The sequence below is a fragment of the Otolemur garnettii genome, unplaced genomic scaffold (genome assembly GCF_000181295.1).
Source record: "Otolemur garnettii isolate 467f Iridium unplaced genomic scaffold, OtoGar3 scaffold00006, whole genome shotgun sequence".
NCBI classification, from domain to species: Eukaryota; Metazoa; Chordata; class Mammalia; order Primates; family Galagidae; genus Otolemur; species Otolemur garnettii.
This window is the reverse complement of record NW_003852401.1, coordinates 882,872-905,201: the sequence shown is the minus strand read 5'-3', so window position 1 is coordinate 905,201 and position 22,330 is coordinate 882,872. Positions and strand designations below refer to the sequence as shown.

The 22,330-nt window shown below is 34.7% G+C and overlaps 1 protein-coding gene across 1 annotated transcript in view; it reads right to left on the bottom strand.

Moving 5' to 3' along the window:
• Positions 1-253: 253 nt before the first annotated feature.
• Positions 254-22,330, bottom strand: part of LINGO2 (leucine rich repeat and Ig domain containing 2) — a 304,430-nt gene continuing 282,353 nt past the window's right edge. Inside the window, exon 2 of the mRNA XM_003782840.3 lies at positions 254-2,423. Within this exon, the coding sequence (XP_003782888.1) occupies positions 568-2,388 (1,821 nt within the window). The 5' untranslated portion in view covers positions 2,389-2,423 and the 3' untranslated portion in view covers positions 254-567. The remainder of the gene's footprint in view (positions 2,424-22,330) is intronic.

The window sequence follows — 22,330 nt, the reverse complement described above, 5'->3', positions numbered from 1 at the left end:
CTATAGTGTGACTAACTAAAAGCACAACCTCTCATTCATATTGCTTTAAAACATATACAGCATATATGTTTCAAAAATTAAAAGTAAAGAATATATTGACCTCTTTGTGGTGCTGAACCAACAATATGGCATGATGCAAGGCTTTAACAAATGTAATCATAGATACAAATTTTTCTGTAGAGTATGTTTTAGACAAATGTGTCTTTTTAATATGTAAATCCTACATTGTAGGTTCTTTTATTTTTTTCTTTTGTTTTTGCAGTGGTAGAAAATGCTGAATAATTGTCCATGAGCATGAGCCAAAGGTTCAAGTTCATTACTGAGATCCCCAGAATGCCAATATTTGCAATGCAAACAATTAGTATCCCACTGTATGAAGGGCTCTGACACATGTCTGCCTGCCTCTAGGTGGAAAGTCTCCAGAAGTCCTCCTGTTTCCATGGACCCTGCTTTGACACAGGGGGCAGCTGCACAAAGCTGCCTCTCAACCTAGTAATTTTTACTGTGCCAGACTGTCTTATAGATTACCAACAATGACAAAGAGACAGTAGTGTGAGTGGTGGACCCTCAAATCATTTTCATGTTGAACCTCCTGGGTCCAGCCACTTCCCCTTCCACAACAGCACCATTGTTTTTTCGGGGCACATACTCAAGGTCAATGCTGTTTTTGTGCTTGCCTTTCCCTCGGCTCCACACAAAAAGGAGAAGAAAACAAAATAAAACCACTCCCAGAAATGTGAAACAGCCCATGGCTGTAGACACCAGTATTGTTTTGAGGTCCAGGGAAAAAGTATTGGCATTGGTGCCATTGGAAATGGTGTCATTGGAGTCGGTCATGTACATAGGGGTCCTGTTTGCGTAAAGAAAGCGATCTGAAGTGAATCCTTTCACAGTTAAGGAGGCTGTGAAGGTGTCATTTCCAGCAGCGTTGCTAGCGATGCAGACATACATCCCACTGTCTTGATCCTGGGCAAAGCGGATTTCCAAGGTACCATCCCCTAACACAGTGGCTCTTCCATTGGACTTGGTGGTGATAAAACGCCTTCGAGGTGTCACCCAGGATATCACAGGCTGGGGGTCTCCGTCGGCATTGCATTCTAGCTGAACCGTCTGCCCTTCATCCACTAGCAGATGCTGTAGCTTCTTCTCCCGGATTTTGGGTTTTTTGCAGGTGAAGTAAAAAGAAAGGGCGGTGCTATGGAAATCCTTGAATGACCTCTCACGGATGGTGTCTGGGCCAGCACACATAGGCTGCTGGCCACCAAACTGCAGGGTAGGCTGCCTCTGCAAGATCCAGAGGAGACGGCAGTCACAGGCCAAGGGGTTGTTATTAATGCTCAGGACCTCCAGAGCCCTAGGAGAGGAGAATGCATTCTCTTCCAATGTTTCCAGCAGGTTCTGAGACACATTGAGCACACGTAGAAAGCGGAGCCCTTGGAAGGAGTGAGGCTCAATGGTGCGGAGCTGAGCTCCCACTATATGCAGCTCCTGAAGGCGGGTCAGGTCAGAGAACATGCCTGCTTCAATAGTGCTGATGGGATTGTAGGAGAGGTTAAGGTGCGTCAGGTATACTAGGTGTTTAAAGGCAAGGAAGGGTACGGTGGACAGGTTGGTATTAGTGATGGAAAGGGATGTGAGATTGAGACCATAGAGGCTATTGGGAGGCATCATATCCAGTAAAGGCCAATAATCAATCTCTAGGTGTTTCAGGTGGAACAATCTTTTAAAGGCATACACGGGCATATTGTTGATGTTGAGATGCTTCAGATGCAGGCTGATGAGGCTTCGGAGGTGGGAGAGGGCTTCTGTAGGTACCGCTGTTAAGTTGCATTTCTCCAGGGTGAGCTGTTCCAAGCTAAGTAGCCCGCTGAAGGCCCTGTGGGATATATAAACTAGATCATTGTCCCCCACTTCTAGAGACTTCAGGTTATGCAGATCCTGGAACATGTAGTCTAGTAAAATGACAATCTTATTCTCACTAATGTCAAGCTTTGTGAGATTGGACAGTCCTGTGAATACTCCCAAAGGGACCAACTTCAGGCGATTGCCTTTCAGACGGAGGGAACGCAGGTTAAAGAGATTGTTAAACGCTCCTGGCTCCACATTGGCGATGATGTTGTCACTCAAGTCTATCTCCTCCAGCAGAGGATATGATATGAATTCTTCAGGGTTGACACTCTTCAGCCTGTTTTTACTGAGGTCCAAGATTTTGGTCTCAATGGGAATGCCCTCTGGGATGGCAATCAGCCGCCTTCTGTGGCAGCTGACAGACTTGTTCTGGGCAGAGCACTCACAGCGAGCAGGGCAGCCAATGGTGGATCCCATGAAGAGTAACACCACAGCCAGACCCAGGAATGGCTGCCAGCATGATATGGCCGTGTGAAGCATGACTCCACTTCTTGGTCTACACTTTGGTCACAGGCCTGCGCAGAGGGGCAAAAGGGGGAAAGAGAAGTTGAGTCAGGACATAGGTGAAGGGGCACAAATAAGCCAGCAAGAACAATGGAAGGACACTAGATTTGGATACAGTCAGATCTGGGCTTACACCTGAGCACTGCCATTACCAGCAAGCGAGGTGATCTTGGTCAAGTTATTTCACCTCTCTGCACCTCAGTTTTCTTGGCTGTCAAATGGAAATAATGGGGGGATTAGAATGGTACTATCTCCCTAGAGTTTTTATGACCAATTCAATGTTTGCCAACTATAAAGAGATAAAAACAGTGTCTGGCACAAACTATGTGGCAAAACAGCATAAATTTCAGACTCAAAGGCTCTGCTTTGAATTCAAATGAGAGAGAGGTCCATGGCTCAGAGGAAACCAGTTCAGTTTGCATCTGTGTCTGCATCACTAATGTTTGGGATATCATGTTTCATTCAAAATCAAACTCAGAGAAGTTTCATTTCACAATAGGCCCTTCAGTTCAACAAACAAAGTTACATTCAATACAAGCAAGCCATTGGGATTTTTATCTGAACATACACATTTTCTGGTTAAAAAAAAACTTCCAATTTTAAGCCATATATTTCTCAGAATTCAGCGAATTTTGATCTATGAAAGGAAGTGTTTTGGGTGTGTGTTAACTTTGTTTCCCAGACAAGATAACAGACTTTTGAGGCAAGCAAAAGAACCTCAAAATCTATTGTTTTTGTGTCTTTTATGGGGAAGAGGCAGACCAATGTACTATGATGGCTATGATGAAAATGCCTCCTTTATGATTTTGTGTTAAATAGTGAAGCACAGAAAGGGTTGTAATTTTAAGATAAGCCTTTTAATATAAATGAGCTATCATTCTTTAATATTCAAAGTCAAATTCAGGAGACTTATTAAAGTGAAGATCAATAGGTACCAAATGAGATTGGAAATGAATGTTTTAAAAGGTAGTTAAGCAGATACTGAACTTACTGCTCAAATGAGAAACAAGAGCTATGTTGTTCCCAGAGGTATACTTCATCCATGCACACCATATTTTACTCAAGGTTAAGTATCTTAAAACAACACTTTTGGATGTATTTAATAAACTTCTTTTACAAATCAGGAGTGAATGATGAATAATTAGTCATAAAATTTTTACAATTAAAAGTGTTTACATATAGTAACAAGTAGGAACTTAACGGTAAATCACTAGATCACTAGAAAAAATTTCCCCAAAATGCAGAAACATAGCAAGGACTCAGAAAGTGCTAGCCAAACAATCAGACTGAAATGTTATAATTATTGAAAAATAATGGCAAAACTCCGTCACAGACCAAATTAACATCTGTCACAAAAATCAGCTGAAAAATAAAACAATAAGTACATTGGCATATAATAAAATATAGTTTTCTTTTTTATAATTTTCTATTTTAAAATATCAAATTTTAGAATAAGCTTAAGAAATAGAACTAATACAAAAACTATTAAACTTTACTGAATCATTAAAATAACTTCTAAAAAAAGATACTATATATTTAGACATAGTAAATTAAATTCTATAAAACATTAATTCTTTCTCCATAAAACACACAAACAGCAACAGGAATTCATACTCAAAGTCATGGAAACTAATCTTAGGCTGAATGATAGTTGGGGTTGGGTCAAAGACAAGATTAAGAAGGAAATCAAATTTTGGAACAAAATGATAATGAAGACACGAATTATTAAAACCTGTGGGATACTGCAATGACAGTCCTAAGAGGGAAATTTGTAGCACTGGAAGCCTTCATCAAGAAAACAGAAAGAGAGAGAGCCAACAATTTAATGGATCATCTCAAACAACTGGAAAAGGAAGAAAATTTCAGCCCCAAACTCAGCAGAGGAAAAGAAATAATCATATTTAGGGAAGAATTAAATGAAATTGAAAACAAAATCATTCAAAAGACCAATGAAACAAAAAGTTGGTTTTTTGAAAAGATTAATAAATTGATAAACCTTTGGCCAACCTAACCATAAACAGAAAAGTAAAATCTCTAACATTGTCTATCAGAAACAGTACAGGAGAAATCACAATGGACACCTCAGAAATTTAAAAAAAAATTCCTCAATGATTACTACAAAAAAAATTTATTCCAAGAAATATGAAAATCTGAAGGAAATAGACCAATACCTGGAAGGACACCACCTTTCTAGACTCAACCAGAAAAAATTAGAAATCTTGAATAGACCTATATCAATTCACTGAAATAGCATCAACAATACAAAATCTCCCAAAAAAGAAAAGTCTGGGACCAGATGGCTTCACATCTGATTTCTATCAAATCTTTAAAGAGGAACTAGTACTTATATTATACAACCTTTTCCAAAGCATAGAAAAGGAAGGGCTACTTCCCAACACATTCTATGAAGCAAATACCACCCTGATCCCCAAACCAGGAAAGGATCCAACAAAGAAAGAAAATTATAGACCAATATTGTTAATGAATATCAATGCAAAAATATTCAATAAGATCTTAGTAAACAGAATTCAACAACACATCAAAAAATATATACACCATGATCAAGTTGGTTTTATTCTGGGGTTACAGGGTTGGTTCAACATACGCAAATTTATAAATATAATACATCACATAAATAAAAAACAAGACCATATGATTCTCTCCACTGGTGCAGAAAAAGCTTTTGATAATATTCAGCATCCTTTCATTATTAGAACACTTAAGAAAATAGGCTCCTATGGCTCAAAGGATAAGGGAACCAGCCCCATATACTTGAGGTGGCGGGTTCAAACTCAGCCCTGGTCAAAAAGTGCAAAAAAAAAAAAAAAAGAAAATAGGAATAGAAGGGACATTTCTTAAATTGAAAAAATCCAAATTTCCTTAGGAAGAAAATACATATGAAGATAATCAGAAAAATTAAAAAACAATAATGGAAACACTTGCCACACAATATATAAACATAAGATGCAAAAGTATAATAACCAGGCAGTATGATATTGACACAAAAATATACAGTCAACAAAATAGAGTAAGGAATTATATCTAAATATATTTCAAAATTAGTTTATGTTATGTTAATTCAGTGAGAAATATATATATTATTGACTAGATAATGACAAGTTGTGTATCAACCTTACCCCTTCCAACAAAACTACAGATGAATTAAAGATTAAAATGTAAGAAAAAAATGTACTAGAAGAAAATTTAACAATTTTATAGTAGAGTGAAGAAGCATTTTCTATGAATAAAGCTAGAAATCAGGAAGAAAAAAATGATTGATACTACTGTAGGTATTTAAAAAATACTGGGATTACAAATAATACATACATACTAGCAATTGGTAAACTGGAGAATATCTTTAAACTCATAAAATAAGAGATTAAGGAAAAATGGCAAAAGGCAGTAGAAAATGAGGCAATGAATGGAATAAAAACTAAAAACAGCTAATAAATATATAGATGATTAACCACTAGTAAGCACAGAAATGCAAACTAAAGAGGGGTATATAGTTTTTACCTATCAGATTGACAAAGCTTGATAATCATTTCTAACCAGAATTAACACGGATAGAATGAAATAAAAATCTGCAGACTGATATGAAAGGTAAAAACTGGTAAAACCTTTGGAGTTCAAGTACAACAATGAGGATTTTAATTGATGCTCCAAATTTAAATACATCTAAGTGCAATATGGTCATCCCTTTAATCCATTTCATTCCCATTAATGGAAATGTGTCATTAGGAAGTAATTGAACTAGTATGCATAGGTGGTGATTGTTACAGAGTTGTCTATAATAGAGAAAAATGTAAATGTTATTAGCGTGGAAAAATGAAATCGTATATTTTACTCCCACTTGTGTGTAAGAACATATAGATCTATTTTTATGGGTATACATGTACATCTGCAAGGATGAAACTGGGAAGATACAGTGAAAATGGGGACAAAAGCAATTACTTTGAGGTTGTGGGATTAGAGGTGATTTTTGCTTTCTTATAACTTTACATGCATTCTGAATTTTTTTGGTACAATATACCTGTATTAGTTTTAGGAAATTTTAATATTTAGATTTTTTTATTGATGTACAATATTTACATGTTTATGGAGTACACACGATATTTGTTACATGCCCTGAATGTGTAATGATCAAGTCATGATATTCAGGGTATCCATCATCTTGAGTATTATTTTTGTGTATTGGGAACATTTCAAGTCTTCTCTTTTAGCTATTCTGAAATATACAATATATTAACTACAGTCACATTAGAATTTATTCTTTCTATATAATTGTGTTTTTGTAGCCATTAACCAACCTCTCTTCATTTCTCCATCCCACTTATACCCTTCCCACCCTCTGGTATGTATTATTCTACTCTCTACCTTTAAGAGATTAACTTTTTAGCTCCCACATATGACAACATGAGATATTTGTCTTTCTGTTCTTGAGTCACTTAACATAATGACCTTCAGATCCATTTAGGTAGCTACAAATGCCCGGATTTCACTTTTTATGGCCTAATAGTATTCCACTGTGTATACAGACTGCATTTTCCTTATCCATTTGTCCATTGATGGACACATAGGTTGATTTCATATCTTTGCTATTATGAATAATGCTTCAATAAACATGGGGTTGCTGGTATCCTTCTGATATACTGATTTACTTTCCTTTGTATAAATATTCAGTAGTGAGATTTCTGTATCATATGATAGTTCTATTTTTAGTTGTTTTGAGGAATCTCCATACTGTATTTCATGGTAACTATACTAATTTACACTTCCACCAACAGCATATGAGCTCCCTTTTCTCTGTATCATCACCAACATTTTTAAAGATCTTTTTAAAATAGCCCATTTGACTTGGGTAAGATGATATTTCATTTGCATTTCATTTGCATTTGCCTAATGACGAGTGATCTTGAGCACTTTTTTATATACCTGTTGGCCATTTGTATGTCTTTCTTTTGAGAAATGTTTATTCATGTTGTTGAAGTGTTTTGACAAGTAAAAACTCAGGAATATATTTTAAAAGATAAAATTTGTGTGATTTTTAAAAGAGGTTCAAAGAAGTCATTCATTTAAATGTGTAATTCACAAGATAATTCATAGAAAATTATAATATTTTTAGCTATCTTGATCATTATTTCCCCCTCATCCATTCTTTTACCTCAAGGAAGGTGGACTTATCTAGGTGAGAAAGGAATACTGTGATCATATTTACCACCTAAATTAATAAGACCTAAAACATTTCAATAGTTTGACGTTTTCCCATTTTAATAGTTTCCCGGCACCCATTTTAAAGCTCAATGAATTTTGAAAACTGCCTGTGCTTTTGTAAGTAACATCACAAGCTGTAACAGAACATTGCTGTCCTCCCCTATTTTTAGTTTATCCTACCTTCTATTACTGGCCCAAAGCAAGCAATGATATGCATTGATATTATATATTGTCATTTTCTAGAATTTTATGTTAATGAGAACATGTTATGTACTTTCTTATATCTAGCATCTTCACTCACATTGTTGCATTTAAGAAGAGTTTGTTCATTTTTATAGATGATAGTATGTAGATTGTAGATAAATTGTAGATAAATCACAACTTGGTTATCAAATCGAATTGTAGATAAATCGCAACTTGGTTATCAAATCATCTAACTTGGGATTAGTTTCCTTTGGAAACTTGGGCTATGTCCAAAACCTGCTCTCCATATTAATATACACATTTGTGCATGTACTTGTGTTTTATTTCTCTTAAATATATACCCAGGATAAAAATTCCAGGACCAAGGGTAGGAATATGTTTAGTATTTATAAGAAATGGACTGATCTCCCAAAGTGATTACCCCATTCCACATTCCCCCTAGCAATTCACGAGCATTTCAGGGGATCTACATCCCTGCTAATGTGCATATTGTCGTCTTTTATATTTCAGCTATTCTAATGGGCATGTAGTATTCTCTTATTATGTTTTCTTGATAAATAGTGACACTAAGCATCTTTTTGTGAGCTTATTGCTCATTTGTGTGTATATATAGAGAGAGGTTTTGGTAAACTTTGTTAAAGCATTTTGCTCACTTAAAATTCTTTTTTAGTTATTGAGATGTGAAAGTTATTCATATATTGTAAATACAAGTTCTTTTAGATCAATGTATTGCAAATATTTTCTGCTCATCTGGTTTCTCTTTTCTTAATGGTGTCCATTGAAGAGCAGAAGTTCTAAAATTTGATTAAGTCCATTTTGTTATTTTTGGCTTTTATGACTTATCTTTTAGTGTCATAAATGACATTTGCCTATGCCAATGTCATGAAGATTTTTTTCCTACTTTTTTAGAAATTTAATAGTTTCACTATTTACCCTTCAACCATGTTTAATTAATTTTCATGTATGGTATGAGGTTGAGTTGGAGATTTTCACACACATCCAAAAACTATCTAGTTTTTTGAAGTGTTATTTCTTAAAGACTTTCTTTTCCCTACTGAAAACCCTGGGACACTTGTCAAAAATCACTTGACTATATAGATGCATGTATCTGCTTCTGTATTCCATTGCGATCCATCAGTTTAGATGTCTGTCTTTTTACCAATACAACTTTTTAGAGTGTGAGCCTTGAGATCAGATAGTGTTATTTCTCCAATTTTTGTCATCTTCACAAAGAATCTTTTTGCTCTTCTAGGTCTTTTGTATTTCCATATAAGTCTTAGCATCAGCTTGCCAATTTCTAAAGAAATTTACTGGTACATTGATAAGAATTGTGTTGCTTCTCTGGATAAATTTGTGGAGAACTGATCTTGTACACATACTGAGTTTTCCTATCTCTGAATGTTGTATTCTTTTCATTTGTTTAGCTCTTCTTTAATTTTCTTCAGTAGATGTTTTATCATCTATAAGGACAGTTTTACTTTTTCCTTTCTAATTTTTACACATTTACTCTTCATGTCTTTTTGTATTTGTTAGTATAATGTTGAACATACATGCTGAGATTTGTTCTCCCTTCTTTGTTCCTAAGCTCAGGGAGAAAAATCATTGAGTTTTTTTCATGATTAAGTTTGATATTAACTGTGAGTCTTTCATAGATCTTCTATATTAGGTTGGGGAAGTTCTTCTCCTAGTTAAACTAAAAAAATTTTTTTTTATCAGAAATGAGTATTAAAAATGCTATTTTGTATCTACTGGGATGATCTTATTTCTTGTCCTCAATATTCTTCTAATATTCACATAAACATTAACTGATTTTTGAATGTTAAGCCAAATTCCAATTCCTGGGATAAATATACTTTGTCACTTGTTACATATTTTACTTTTTATATTTTGTTGGGATTATTTTGCAAATATTTGATGATTTTTCTACTTTACTTTTTAGTTCCCTTTTGTTGTATTCTGTTACTGAAACTACACAAATACACTAGTATCCTCTTGTCTGTGGTTTCATTTTCTGTCGTTTGTTACCCATGGTCAACCATCATGCAAAAATTGGTGGCAGAATACAATGAGATATTTTGAGAGACAGAAGGAGAAAGCATACTCACAGAACTTTTATTATAGTATATTATAATTGTTCTACTTTTTAGTAGATAATGTTATTAACCTCTCATTATGACTAATTGATAAATGAAACTATCATAGGTATCTATGGAAAAAGATAGGTTTCTATGGAAAAAACAATGTATATAAGATTCGGTACTATCTACAGTTTCAGGCATCCACTCGGGGTCTTGGCACATACCCCTTGCAGATCAGGGGGACTATTGTAATATAAGCTTCATAAAGCCAATTGGAAAGTATTCCCTTGTTGTCTATTTCTTAGACAGATTGTTATTTATTTCTAAAATAATTGGCAGGAATTACCAGTGAAACCAATCAAGCTTAGAAGTTTCTTTTGTGTGAATGTTTTGAAATATAAATTTCCTTTGTAGATATTGAAATACTTCAATTTTCTATTTCCTTTTATGTCAGTTTTGGTAATTTGTTTCTTTCAAGGAATTCTATTTCACAGAAGCTATCAAATTTATTTGGCTTAAGTTGTCACATAGTCCCTTTATCCTTCTAATGTCTGTAAGATCTAGAGGTCATCTGTTTTATTGCTGATACTGATAAGTTGTACCTTCCTTTTCTTGGTAAGTCTAGCTAGAATTTTTTCCATTTAATTGAATTCTCAAAGAATCAGGTTTTATTTATATTGGTTTTCTATATTTTGTGTCCTTTTTATCATTTCTGGTTTTATCCTTACTATTTCTGACACTTTAATTACTTTGGTTGTGTTCCCTTTTTAATTTGTTTTAGCTTCCTAGAATGGAATCTTATTTGGACTTTCTTTCTCTAATACGGCATATAAAACCTATGACTGTTTACCACATGCATCACTTTAGTTGCATTTGACAAGTTCTGATTTTTAAAATTTTAGTCTAATTTGTACTTTTTTGACCCATGCATAATGGTGAATTTAGTTGGTTTATTTTAAAAAATATAGATCTTCCCTAGATATCTCATTGTTCTCTATTTTTAATTTAATTTTGTTGAAGTCAGAGAATATACTATTCAAAAGGTTGAATTTTGTAATCTACTGACATTGTTTTACCTTCTATGTGCAGTTGAAATGGATGTGTATTTGTATTTGTGGAGTTGTAGTGGACTGTAAACATCATTAAGGTTTATATCTTCTAAATCCTAATTAAGTTACTCTCTCAATTACTAAAAATGTGTTAAAATTCCACACTATGATTGTGAATTTGTCTACATGTCCCTAGGTTTTGGTTTCATGTATGCTAAAGCTCTGATGTGAAGCACCTGTCCGATGTCTAGATCTTTCAGGAAGAGTCCATCTTTGTCTCTAGTAATATTCCTTGTCTTTAAGTCATTTTTTTAGGTTTATTGCATTTTAGTTAGTTCTTTAGTTTTCAGAAAAGAAGATTTTGAAATACATGAATCAAAGAATGTTCAAGATAATAAAAAACTGGTTTCATTCTATTTTGGCATTAAGATCTAAAAAAGACAAACTATTAACATCTGGCTGCTCCTCTAGTCTAATATGTTGAGAAATCTGTAGTTATTAAATCTAGAGCTGAAAATATTTTTGTATAATTATGTTCCACTGTTCATAATCCACTAGAAGCACACTTGAAACCAAATATTCCCCTGGAAGCAGAGGTGAAATGATGATATTCAATAAAACATGACCTTGAGAAGTATCTACATAGACAACATTTGCCTTGACATTGATAATTTTCTATCTTGCAGTAATAATCTGCCCTGCTACCTTTGCCTGGTTCATAGGTTATCTTTTCTGTTGTTTACCTTAAGGTGCTATTGAGTTATATGAAACACACAAACTGTGGTGTGACACTTTAAATTATTAAAATAGCCATTCTAACTTAAGTTTAATATTTTCATTATATATATTTAATCCTTTTCCTTTCTACATATTCAGATTGTAAAGAGGTTCTCTTGATGACAGTATGTGGTTAGTTTTTGCTTTTGAATCCATTATGATGTCTGCTTTTTGTCATACTGCTTAAGCCATTTAAATATAATTATTGATATGGTTGCATTTAGGGATGCCATTTTGCTTTAAGCTTTTATTTTAATGTTAAATCTCAACATTGCTTTTTTTTTTTAGACAGTCCTACTTCTTTATTACCCTCAGTAGAGTACCCTGTCATCATAGCTCATAGCAACTTCAAACTCTTGAGCTCAAGTAGTTCTCTTACCTCCCAAGTAGCTGGGAATACAGGCACTCACCATAACATTCAGCACTCTTCAGGCTGGTCTTGAACTCCTGAACTGAGGCAATCCTCCTGCCTTGGCCTCCCAGAGTATTGGGATTATAGGTTTGCCATCATGTCCAGCTCTCAACACTACTTTTCATTCTATATTTCATCTTATTTTTATTTGTTGCTCTAGTGATTAGAGTATAGAGATGATCCCTGACTTATGATGATTGACTTATAATTTTGTGACTTTAGGATGGTATAAAAGTGGTATGTATGTGTCAGGAGATACATACTTCAAGTACTCATACAGCTATTCTGTCTTTCACTTTCGGCACAATATTCAATCAATTATGACCTATTCATCACTTTAGCATAAAATAGACATTGTATTGGATGATTTTGCCAAATTATAAGCTAATGTAATTTAAGACTATTTAAGGTAGGCTAGGCTAACACATTTTTGGTATATTAAATAATATTGACCTATAATATTTTTAATTTATGATGGGTATCTTGGGAGATAACCCTAGGGTAAGCTGAGGAGCATCTGTACATCTTTATCACAATCTACTTTAATATTGAATTGCTTCAAGTAAAATATTGGAGGCTTGCAATAGTATTTTAGTTTACACTCCTTCCTCCATGGTAGAAAGAGGTATAGTGAGTTCTAGACCTGGGAACAGTGTGTGCAAAGGTTTAGAAATAATAGAGAACAGTCTATGATTGGAGGCTTAGAGTAGTTCAGGATAACTGAAACAAAAACTGAGGAGAGAAAAGAGGCTGAAAAGGCAATTAGGGGAATGTTTTATAAGGGGCTTGTGAACTGTGATAAACTATCTGTACTTCATCCTGAGGGCAATGGCAAGCCACTAGAGGGGTTTATGTAAAAGTGATACGATCAGATTTACATTTCAGAAAGATTAATCTGACTCCAGCATGAAAAATAGACTTACAGGAAAGTAAGACTCGAAGCTAAAAATTTGGAAGACTGTTGTATTAATTTCAAGCCAGGAAGAACAGAGGTTTCAATCATAGTCTTGGGAGTAGGCTTGGGTACTGATTTCTCAGACAGAACAGAGATGCTTCAGTTATGGATTGACTGCAGACGGTATAGCAGGAGGGGGGTAGAGACGATTTTCAGTCTTTTGACAACTGGGTGAGACCTCGTATCCTTCACAGAGGAACTTAAAGTGGCAACAGGATTGGTGTGCTCCCACTTAATGGGAACAATGTAGGGGTGTAGGACACAACTATAATAGGTACTCTACCTAACAAATTCAAATATTGTAACCTGGTTGTTTATAGCCTCTCATTAACCTGAAAAAAAAAAAGTGGTCACAGGATAGGAATTCCTTGTTTCCTCAAATGTATCCATCACTGGACCACATATGGGGTCCCCAATCAGAATAATGACTTAACATTCCTTAAAAATATTTTTTGAATTTATTTTCGTATTTCTTTGGTAGGACAGGAAAAAAAAGCATTTTCATGTATTTTTATTATATGGCTGTTTATGTTCATGATAAAAGTTTTATTTTTTAGTTCATATTGAACTGATAATACAAACTGACTACTTTTTTTTTTTTTAATAAATTCCACTGGAGTACTGTCTCATTTAGCAGAATTTATCCAATCTATATATCACCAGTTTGATTAGGAGATGACGGGTATCTTCTGATTTATTTCAATAATGGTTTAGGAAAATGTTTATTGATTGGGTCCCTTCGTCTAGCACTGAGTGTGTCAAAAATGGCAGAAAATATCTAATTACATAATGGCTGCAACTAAACCAGAAAGGAGTTCAACTAAGGTGGGACTGTACCTAGGATGTTTTTCTTCTAAATGGTTATTTTGGCTCTAGTCAAGGTAAAGGACTGTCAAAAAGAAAGATGGATACATACTTAGCAATCAGCCAGCATCCAAGGTCCCTGCCCCCTGTAGGCACACCCTAGGACTATTCAGACTGTAAGGCTAGGCTAGCTAGAGGGAAGCCATTTTGTTCCCAGTGTGCTTCTGGTTTGTTCTGTCTTAAAAAGTTAGAATTAACCTGCTGCTTGCTTACAGCTGCCAGACCCAAGATTAGAAAATAAACCTTGAGGAAAAGTAGATCAAGAGTATGGAACAGGCCCAGAACAGACCCCTGAGAACAAGGTCCTCCAGATGACCTACTGCTTGGTGACTTACACAAAGCTTGCTTTCTGACACCAACCCCCTTTACCCAGCTCAGTTTCAAAGCTGGTCAGAATCAAACTGTTTGAGACAATAGTATGCCATCTCCTCAGACTGCTGGTATTTGAATAAACCTTCACCAACGCTTTCCTTTCATGGTTGGTTCTCAGGTAGGGGCAGCACAAGCCACGTTCAGCGACAATTCTACTGTCCTCTAGGTAGAAGTAGAAAATTTTGGGAGATGTCTCATCAAAGTTTTCAGATGTAGCTTGGAAATTGTGGAGGAAGGCTGCGCTCTATTATTCTCATCACAAATATAACTCAGTTTTCATCTAGAAGGGCAAACTGCTGACTTCCTTTTTGCTTTCACTGTCAGCAGAAGTCTTACAAACAAAGCTTGCTCATAACGTCCGACTGTGACCAAGGATTGACAAGTTGAACTCTGTTTCATTAGGAATAAAGCAAGAAAGTAAAATCTATAGGGAGCTGACTAAGGCCTTCCCATTAATTCTGATCAAAGGGACCCTCGGGCACAATTATTAGTATCTTTTTTAACCTAGTGTGAGAAGTTGGGTATTTTTATACTTACATCTTGGGTATACTGGGTATTTATTTCTAACTCATCCTATTAAAGTAAAAAAGACATGAAAACATCAGGGAGTGGGCTGAAAGAAGCAACATGGAATAGAAATAGCAAAAATTGGGGTTCATTCACACCTGGCTCCCATCCTGATTTTGACGTTTGTTAGCTGTGGGGCAGGGATGATAATGTCTATGGTTTTTCATCATTTCCTCTGTTAATTTTTGATAAAAAAAAAACCAGAATAAATGTCAGCATTAAAGATGTATATGTAGGGTGTCTCACACATAAATAGTAGCTGTCATTATTATCATTTTTTTATAGGATAATGACTTGATTTGTTGATGCACTACCTGTCAGCAGAGAAAGGAAACCAAAGAAAGAGACGGATTTCCTCCAAGGAGACGGTAGAAAGAAATCCTCAAACAGATGCTACAGTGATAATGAGGAGTGAGCAGATCAGTAAAATGAAGAAAGAGAAATGGAGAATTTCAAACAGCCATTATTTTAAAAAACACAAGTAAGGAAAGAGCTGACGGCTACTGTACGTTATTCACAAAGAAAGTTTAGAAGGGAAACAGCTGCTTTGATGGATGAAAAGGTAATGATAAATTGCTTAGCCTGGGAATTCTATGATTAATTTAGTTCTCTGACTGACAACTGAACAAGGGCACAAAACAATAAATGGATAGCACAGAAATCTCTTAAAACCTTCACACTAGGTAATGATAGGATTTTTCCCCCAGTAAAGCTATTTCCAAAATAGCGGGGAGAGGTATGAGGTAGGGAAGCAAAGAAAACAAAGGATTCAATGAACAATGGTTCCCAAATATATCTGAGGTTTTAATTTCAAGGAGCCTAAAACTGCAAATTCAGAAATACTGGTCTGTGTCAAAATCAGATACTGAAGAGTTGCGAAAGTTATATAAAACATTTTTAAACTAAGAGAAATCAATTTTAGTGTGAGCAAGTCTTGAAACTCACCAGGGCTACTCAAATTCTTTGAAGAACTCAAGTGAACTTGAGATTGAAGCCCAAAGTCCCAAATCTGGCAGGAAATATTGTATTTGAACTCTCTTTCTAAAGAAATAAAATCTATCTTGATCTCCAATTACTCTCCTGAGCTTTATATTTTTACTTCAACCCCCCCCCCCCATTTCTTTTTGGTAAGGAAGAAATGGAAACTTTCAATACAGAGGCTCAGCTTGGAGAACACTGAATTACTCAGTAGCTCAGGCAAGTGGGTAAATAGTTACCTACCCTTGTAGATATCCATCAACTAGCTACATGCAGATCACTAATTCTGCAGAGAGCTTAAGATGACATTTTGATCTGTAGTTACTTGGAGACCATTAGATGCTTGCAATTATCATTTGCTTTGGAGCCTATGTTGATAATGTGAGATTCTATTTGTATGGAAATTAGCTGTTCATATGATTTAATGCAATGACATGGATATAAATTGATATAAAATGGGCATACAACTAGTAAATTGAACAAGCAGGACTCAAGGTTGTAGTCAGATGCCATCTTTATTCTTTTTCTCTATTTTCTCTCTATAACTTATTCAGAAGATGTAAGAAGATCAAAAAAAATTGTTATTTAACTAGAACTGTGATAGATAACTTGGTGTTCTCTGGGACTAGCAGATTTTTTAAGCTGACTCCTTTTGTGTAGCAATTTCCAGGGGTCTTTGGGATCAACAATCAAATATCTCATATTAGTTTTTCTTTCTAGAGGTGAATCTATAGTTACTGGGAATATTGTGATTTCTGAGGCTCCATTAAGACAACCCAAGTATTGGCTATCTCATGAATGTTGCCTTTATTTACCCCTTCAAAGCCCCTGAAAATGCAGAAAATTCCTAATATAGCAGCAAATTCCTTTACTCTGCCACCAAAGAGGATATCTAGCCTAATATTCATTTTTTAAAGATTTGTCAGGATGGAATTAGCAGAAGTCATGATGTACCTTTAACTACAGGCAAAGAATTTTTTTTGTTTGTTTGTTTTGGAGACAATGTCCCAATCTGTTGCCTTGGGTAAAGAGCCATGGCGTCATAGCTCACAGTAACCTCGAACTCTTGGGCTCAAGAGATCCTCATGCTTCATCTTCCCAAGTAGCTGAGACTACTGGCACCTGCCATGTCGCCCAGCTAACTCTTCTGTTTTTCAGTAGAGACAGGGTCTTGCTCTTGCTCAGGCTGCTCTCAAGCTCCTGAGCTCAAGCAACCCTTCTGTCTCAGCTTTCCAGAGTATTCGGATTGCCGGTGAAGACTATTAAGAATGCCATACTTTTCTCTTGATTTCAAAAGAGGAAATAACTTTTCTTTCTTTTTTTTTTTATGTAGAAAAGCACATTATTCCATTTTAAGCACTTACACAGTTAGCCATGGAGAGTAACAGGCTGGGCCATTTGTCTAAGGTTGTGGTCTTAGTTAAGTGAGCAAATACTTCTGTCCAGAATTTTTGACTCCCAGGGTTTTTTCTCTCCAGTGTTTGTTGAGCTCTTAACATTTACACTGTACTTCTCCCATCCTTTCTGTCTCCTACATTATCACTGAATATAGCTCATCTCAGCAACTATAATTACCTTTTAAAACCTACTTTTTCTTTTTTTTTTTTTTTTTACAGTAGCACTTTCTTTTAAAAATAGGAAAAAACATACAATTTTATCATTATCCCTCTGGGTTATACTTTGGTATCTTTTTCCATGGTTCTGAATTAGCTTTCCACTGGACTCTATTTTAAAACACGAGTTCATCTTGTATTCAAGTGACTAGTGAACAATTAGCAAAGCTTGTCCTAAGTCATTAATTAATAGTTTCTGTTTAATCTTTTCTGAAACTGAAGAGCCCTCTGTTCTCATGTTTATTTTGATCTCTTTGAAATGCAAATTATTTGCTCTTCTCCTACAGTTCTGAATCTCCTTTTGGCCTACATAGAAATACTTGGACATATACAGTATGCCTATTCTACTTAAAATTTTTAAAGATGAAAGTGGTTTTTGCCTAGCTTTGAGGTTTATCTCTTTGAAATTAATATTACTAATTAAAGGGTAGTTGGCCTAAGATGCCTGATGGCCTCACAAATGTGAAGCGAAATACCCCAAATCTGTAAGGCATTATAAGTTGCCAGCTAAGAGCATAGAAATGCAACAATAAAAATGTGTTCAGATCTTAACCCTTTCTTCTCCTCAGTTTTCTTCCAGATTGAGAACAAAGCAGCTATCTTATAGAGTTACTGTGAGAATGAGATGTGCAAGGTCAGAGCTCTACACTTCTATTATTACTTAGAAAAAGAGAAATGTTGCACATGGTGTTGGGCCCAAAAATCAATTGAAAGGAGTAATAAAAACATTTTTTTAAAATGTAAATAATCACTTAGAAGAGAAAAAGTCTGGACTCCTTGGATTAATCTGTTAAGGTAGAGATATTAAGGTCTGTTAAGTATTTCATGTTACAAAAACAAAACAAAACAAAACAAAAACTGAGGTAACCACAACCCAGGGCAAAAATTCCTGCTAAGAAGTTACTTAAATTCCTTTAGATTGCATTAGGAAAAGCTTTGAAATACTGCCTCACTTTGGAGTTAAAAGTTTGGCTGCCATTCTGTGATAATGTCTCTGTCCTCAGGGAATGAGTGACCATTGAAGAGAACTCCTCCTTTATAAGGCAAATAAGATTAAATGGAGGAAAAGTCTGCTAAGTATTTTCCCTTTCAGATTCCTGAATTTTATCTATTGCTTGGTGAAAAACTGTACTCTTTGAAGTGGAGATATTCATAAACAAAGGAGAATCTCTCTGGAGAGAGACTTTAATTAGTTGGTGCTAAATGCACCTAGACATTTTAGCTTCTTTCTTATTTTAAGCTGTTCAGACAAGATAGTTGTCTTAAATCCCTTCTGAAGTACTCTGGAAATTAACAAATACAAATTTCTACCAGTTTCTATAACAGATGAACCCTGAAACCTCAGTAGTAAAAAACAGCAGAAATGTATTAGTTCTGCTCCATTAAGACATTCAGGGACTTGGGCTCTATTTTGTGGTTTTGCCCTCTACTAGGTCTTTGAAGTCCTTTTCCTGTGACATAAGGAAAGACAAAGAGGGCCATAATTAAGAGATTTCCATGAACCAAACCTGGCAAGAGCGTTCATAACTTTTGCTAACAATTCATTAGCCAGGGCACACTTAACTGCAAGGGAGGCTGAAAATGTAATGGGGTTTCCATGGCTACAAGGAAGAGAAAGTAGTTTTGTAAGTAGTTAGCCATTCTCTGTCAAAATAAATATGAATTGACATTAAGTGTGCATTTACTATTTGTGCCTGTATTTATGTGTTTATTTTTTGTTTGTAAGTTATTCTAGACAAGACTTCATAAAAATAACCTATTAGGTATTTATAATATCATCTGTCTAAAAGTTCACTGATGCCATTTTGTATTTTACTGTTTATTTTTTTCCCACACATTAGAGGAGAAAAGCACAGGTTTCAGTGCAGTGTTCAATTTGTTGACATAACCATTTTTGCCAGAGTATTGCAACTAAAATTCCCATTTACATGCTTAGTCTTAATTCACTATTAAATCATGATTATATTCCTAGGTAATAGGAATTTGTGTGTGTGTGTTTGGTGATAGGAAGTTTATCATTTTTATAGCCACTTAATGAGAAAATGAAAGCAAAATGCAATCTTTAAAAAAACTGTAAAACAATCAAGTCAAGCAAGAACATAGAATTCTTTACATTCCCAGAGTGTCATAACAGGTTTGCCTTTAAGTTTAGCAGATATTTGAGAACTTGTCTTTGTTATCAACTAATGATGGGTAACTCATTGCTCAAATTCTCTCTCAAAAAAAAGTAGAAAATATATTTAGTTGAACTAAAATACATAATGGCTACCTTCTATGTACAAGAAAGAGCTGATGAGTAAATGCAACTCTTGTTCTCAAACAACTTAGTCTAGTAAGGAAATTCCAGTAAAGAAATTAATAACATTACTTTGACTTTCCCAAATTTGAACTACATTATCACCTTAAGCAGCAAAGATGAACTTTAATACATTATTCAATATATTGAAATATCACAAAAACAATGTCTAGCCATGGAAAATAATATCATCAATGATTCATCTCTCCATTGACTATTATAGAGCAATAAAAATGACTCTATAGGAGATATTTAATAACTTGAAAAAATTTATGTAAAATATTAAGTGAAAAAAGGATATGACTTTAAATCCATATCATGAATATACTTAAGAAAAGATACCCTTATCTATTAAACATAAGAGTGAAAGGAAATACATCAAAATTTTAAGTATTACATAGTGCTACAGGGATTGGTTTTTATTCTATCAGTTCTTTTTTTGTTGTTTAAAAAAGTTTTTGGTGTGCATTATATTATACTCATGTTGAAAAAACAAACATTAAAAATATAAAACATAAGAAAAGCCCTTCAGAATTCAACCACAGTAAACCTCTGTTTTATATAAATGCTAGAATATAGATGTGACCTTATATATCTTCAGCCAATTAATTGGCTACCTCATAAAGTCAGAGCAGACAGGAGGTCCCTGTTCTTGACACTTTATATCTATCCTTAGGATTTTTCACCCCCTCCCATGCATATATATGAGAAGATAAATACATAATACATATTTTACAGTTTATTTATATTTTGATAAACATTTCTAAGATCATAGGGAATCATATTCTCTTATATATTATGTTTACCTTCATATAATATGCATGCTAATTATCCTCACCTGGATAAATTGTCTCAAAAGAAAACCAATAAATGCTTTAGCAAAGTGATATTTTCATGATTAAAAATGAAGGAGAAAAACAGATAAGTATGAAAGAGCTCAGAGTATAAAACAGTTTACATAAAGAAATGAATCCCGGCACTTTAACTTTGTTTTATAGGAAACAAAATCATGTGAGGCTTTAACTTAGCCACTGCAGGGGTATAATTCACAGGTGATGTTTATGTGAATCTTTTACTCGAGTATGTAAAACCAGTTGAAGTCTTAATTTGGTTTTCTAATAAGAAAACTGGGATTCTAAGTGAAGTATCTCAGGAATGGGAAAACAAATACCACATGTGCTCTATAATAATAATTGGGAGCTAAACTGTAGGAATATACGATGATGTAAAGGTCATGGGAAACCAAGAAAGGGAGAGGGTGGGAAGGTGAGGGGTAAAAACTAACCTTTTGGGCACCATAAACACAATTTTGGTGACTGGCTCATTAAAAGCCCTACTTTAAGGATTATACAAGTTATTCACGTAATAAAAATATGTGTATTCCCTTAATATTTTGATAGTAAAAGAAAAATAAAAAACTGGTATTTTAAACTAGGCCTGTTAGTGACCAACAACATATGGCCAGAAAAAAAAGGCAATATTAACAATATCTGGTATAAATTATTTATAGGTCTTATTAAATATATTCTTTTTTTATTTCTTATAGCATAACTTTGTACATTAATGCAATCATAGGGTACAGTGTGCTGTTTTCATGTACACTTTGACATACTCTGATCAAACTGGTCAAGAAATATATTCTTATATTTCAGAATAATAATAAAAACGTTTATGTATGGTTACCTTAGATACATATCTTATTTGATCCTGAAAACAACCTCCCCTTAGATGAGAACTCTTCTTCTTATCCCTTTATAGTTGGAGAAATGAATGTCTGGGTTAAATTTAGCTATATAAGGTCATGCAGCAAAGAAATGGTAGAAATGTGATTCCAACTTAGGACTTACTGGCTCTAAAGCCCTAGTTACTCTGGTAAAAACAACTTTGGGGGGTAGGTGGTATTATTTCTATCTCCTTAATAGGATATAAAGGCAACTGAGTCTCAGGAGCTGAGCCAGGAAATCAAGATTATTCAGGGAGCCTGCAGCAGAGCTTGGATTCCCACACCAATTTGACCTGGCTGTGCTCCCTCTACCCGTCTTTGAAAACCTGAGTATTCACAGTAGAAAAACAAAGACATGTCATTTCTCAACACATTTTGTAAATTGAATAAGCAGCATTTATTACATAATTTACTGGTTTTAGCTTTATGAAGATCTCATAATGTCATATTAACATTGCATATTCTCAGTGTGAAAAAGCCCAGGAGTGACCCAAGATTATCCTGTGTAAACTGTGAAGTGGTAGGGCACTGTTCATAATCGTGCTTGGCAACAGGGAAAAACAGGGACTGTCCTACCCAAAGAAGGAAGTATGGCCACTATCTTTGGGGCAATCGGACCCTCTCCTGGTAAGTCTCAGGCTGGCTTATCCTATGCTCAGGGGTTCTGTTATAAATATTTTTGTCCCAGATGTTATTCTCAAAACCAATTGAGTACTTTCAATGTAAATCTGAGAACATCTTTCTCTGATCTTGATTGATCTAGCTTTAGGAAAAAATGTGTAAGATCAAGTAAAAGGTTTGAGACTAGAATTGAGT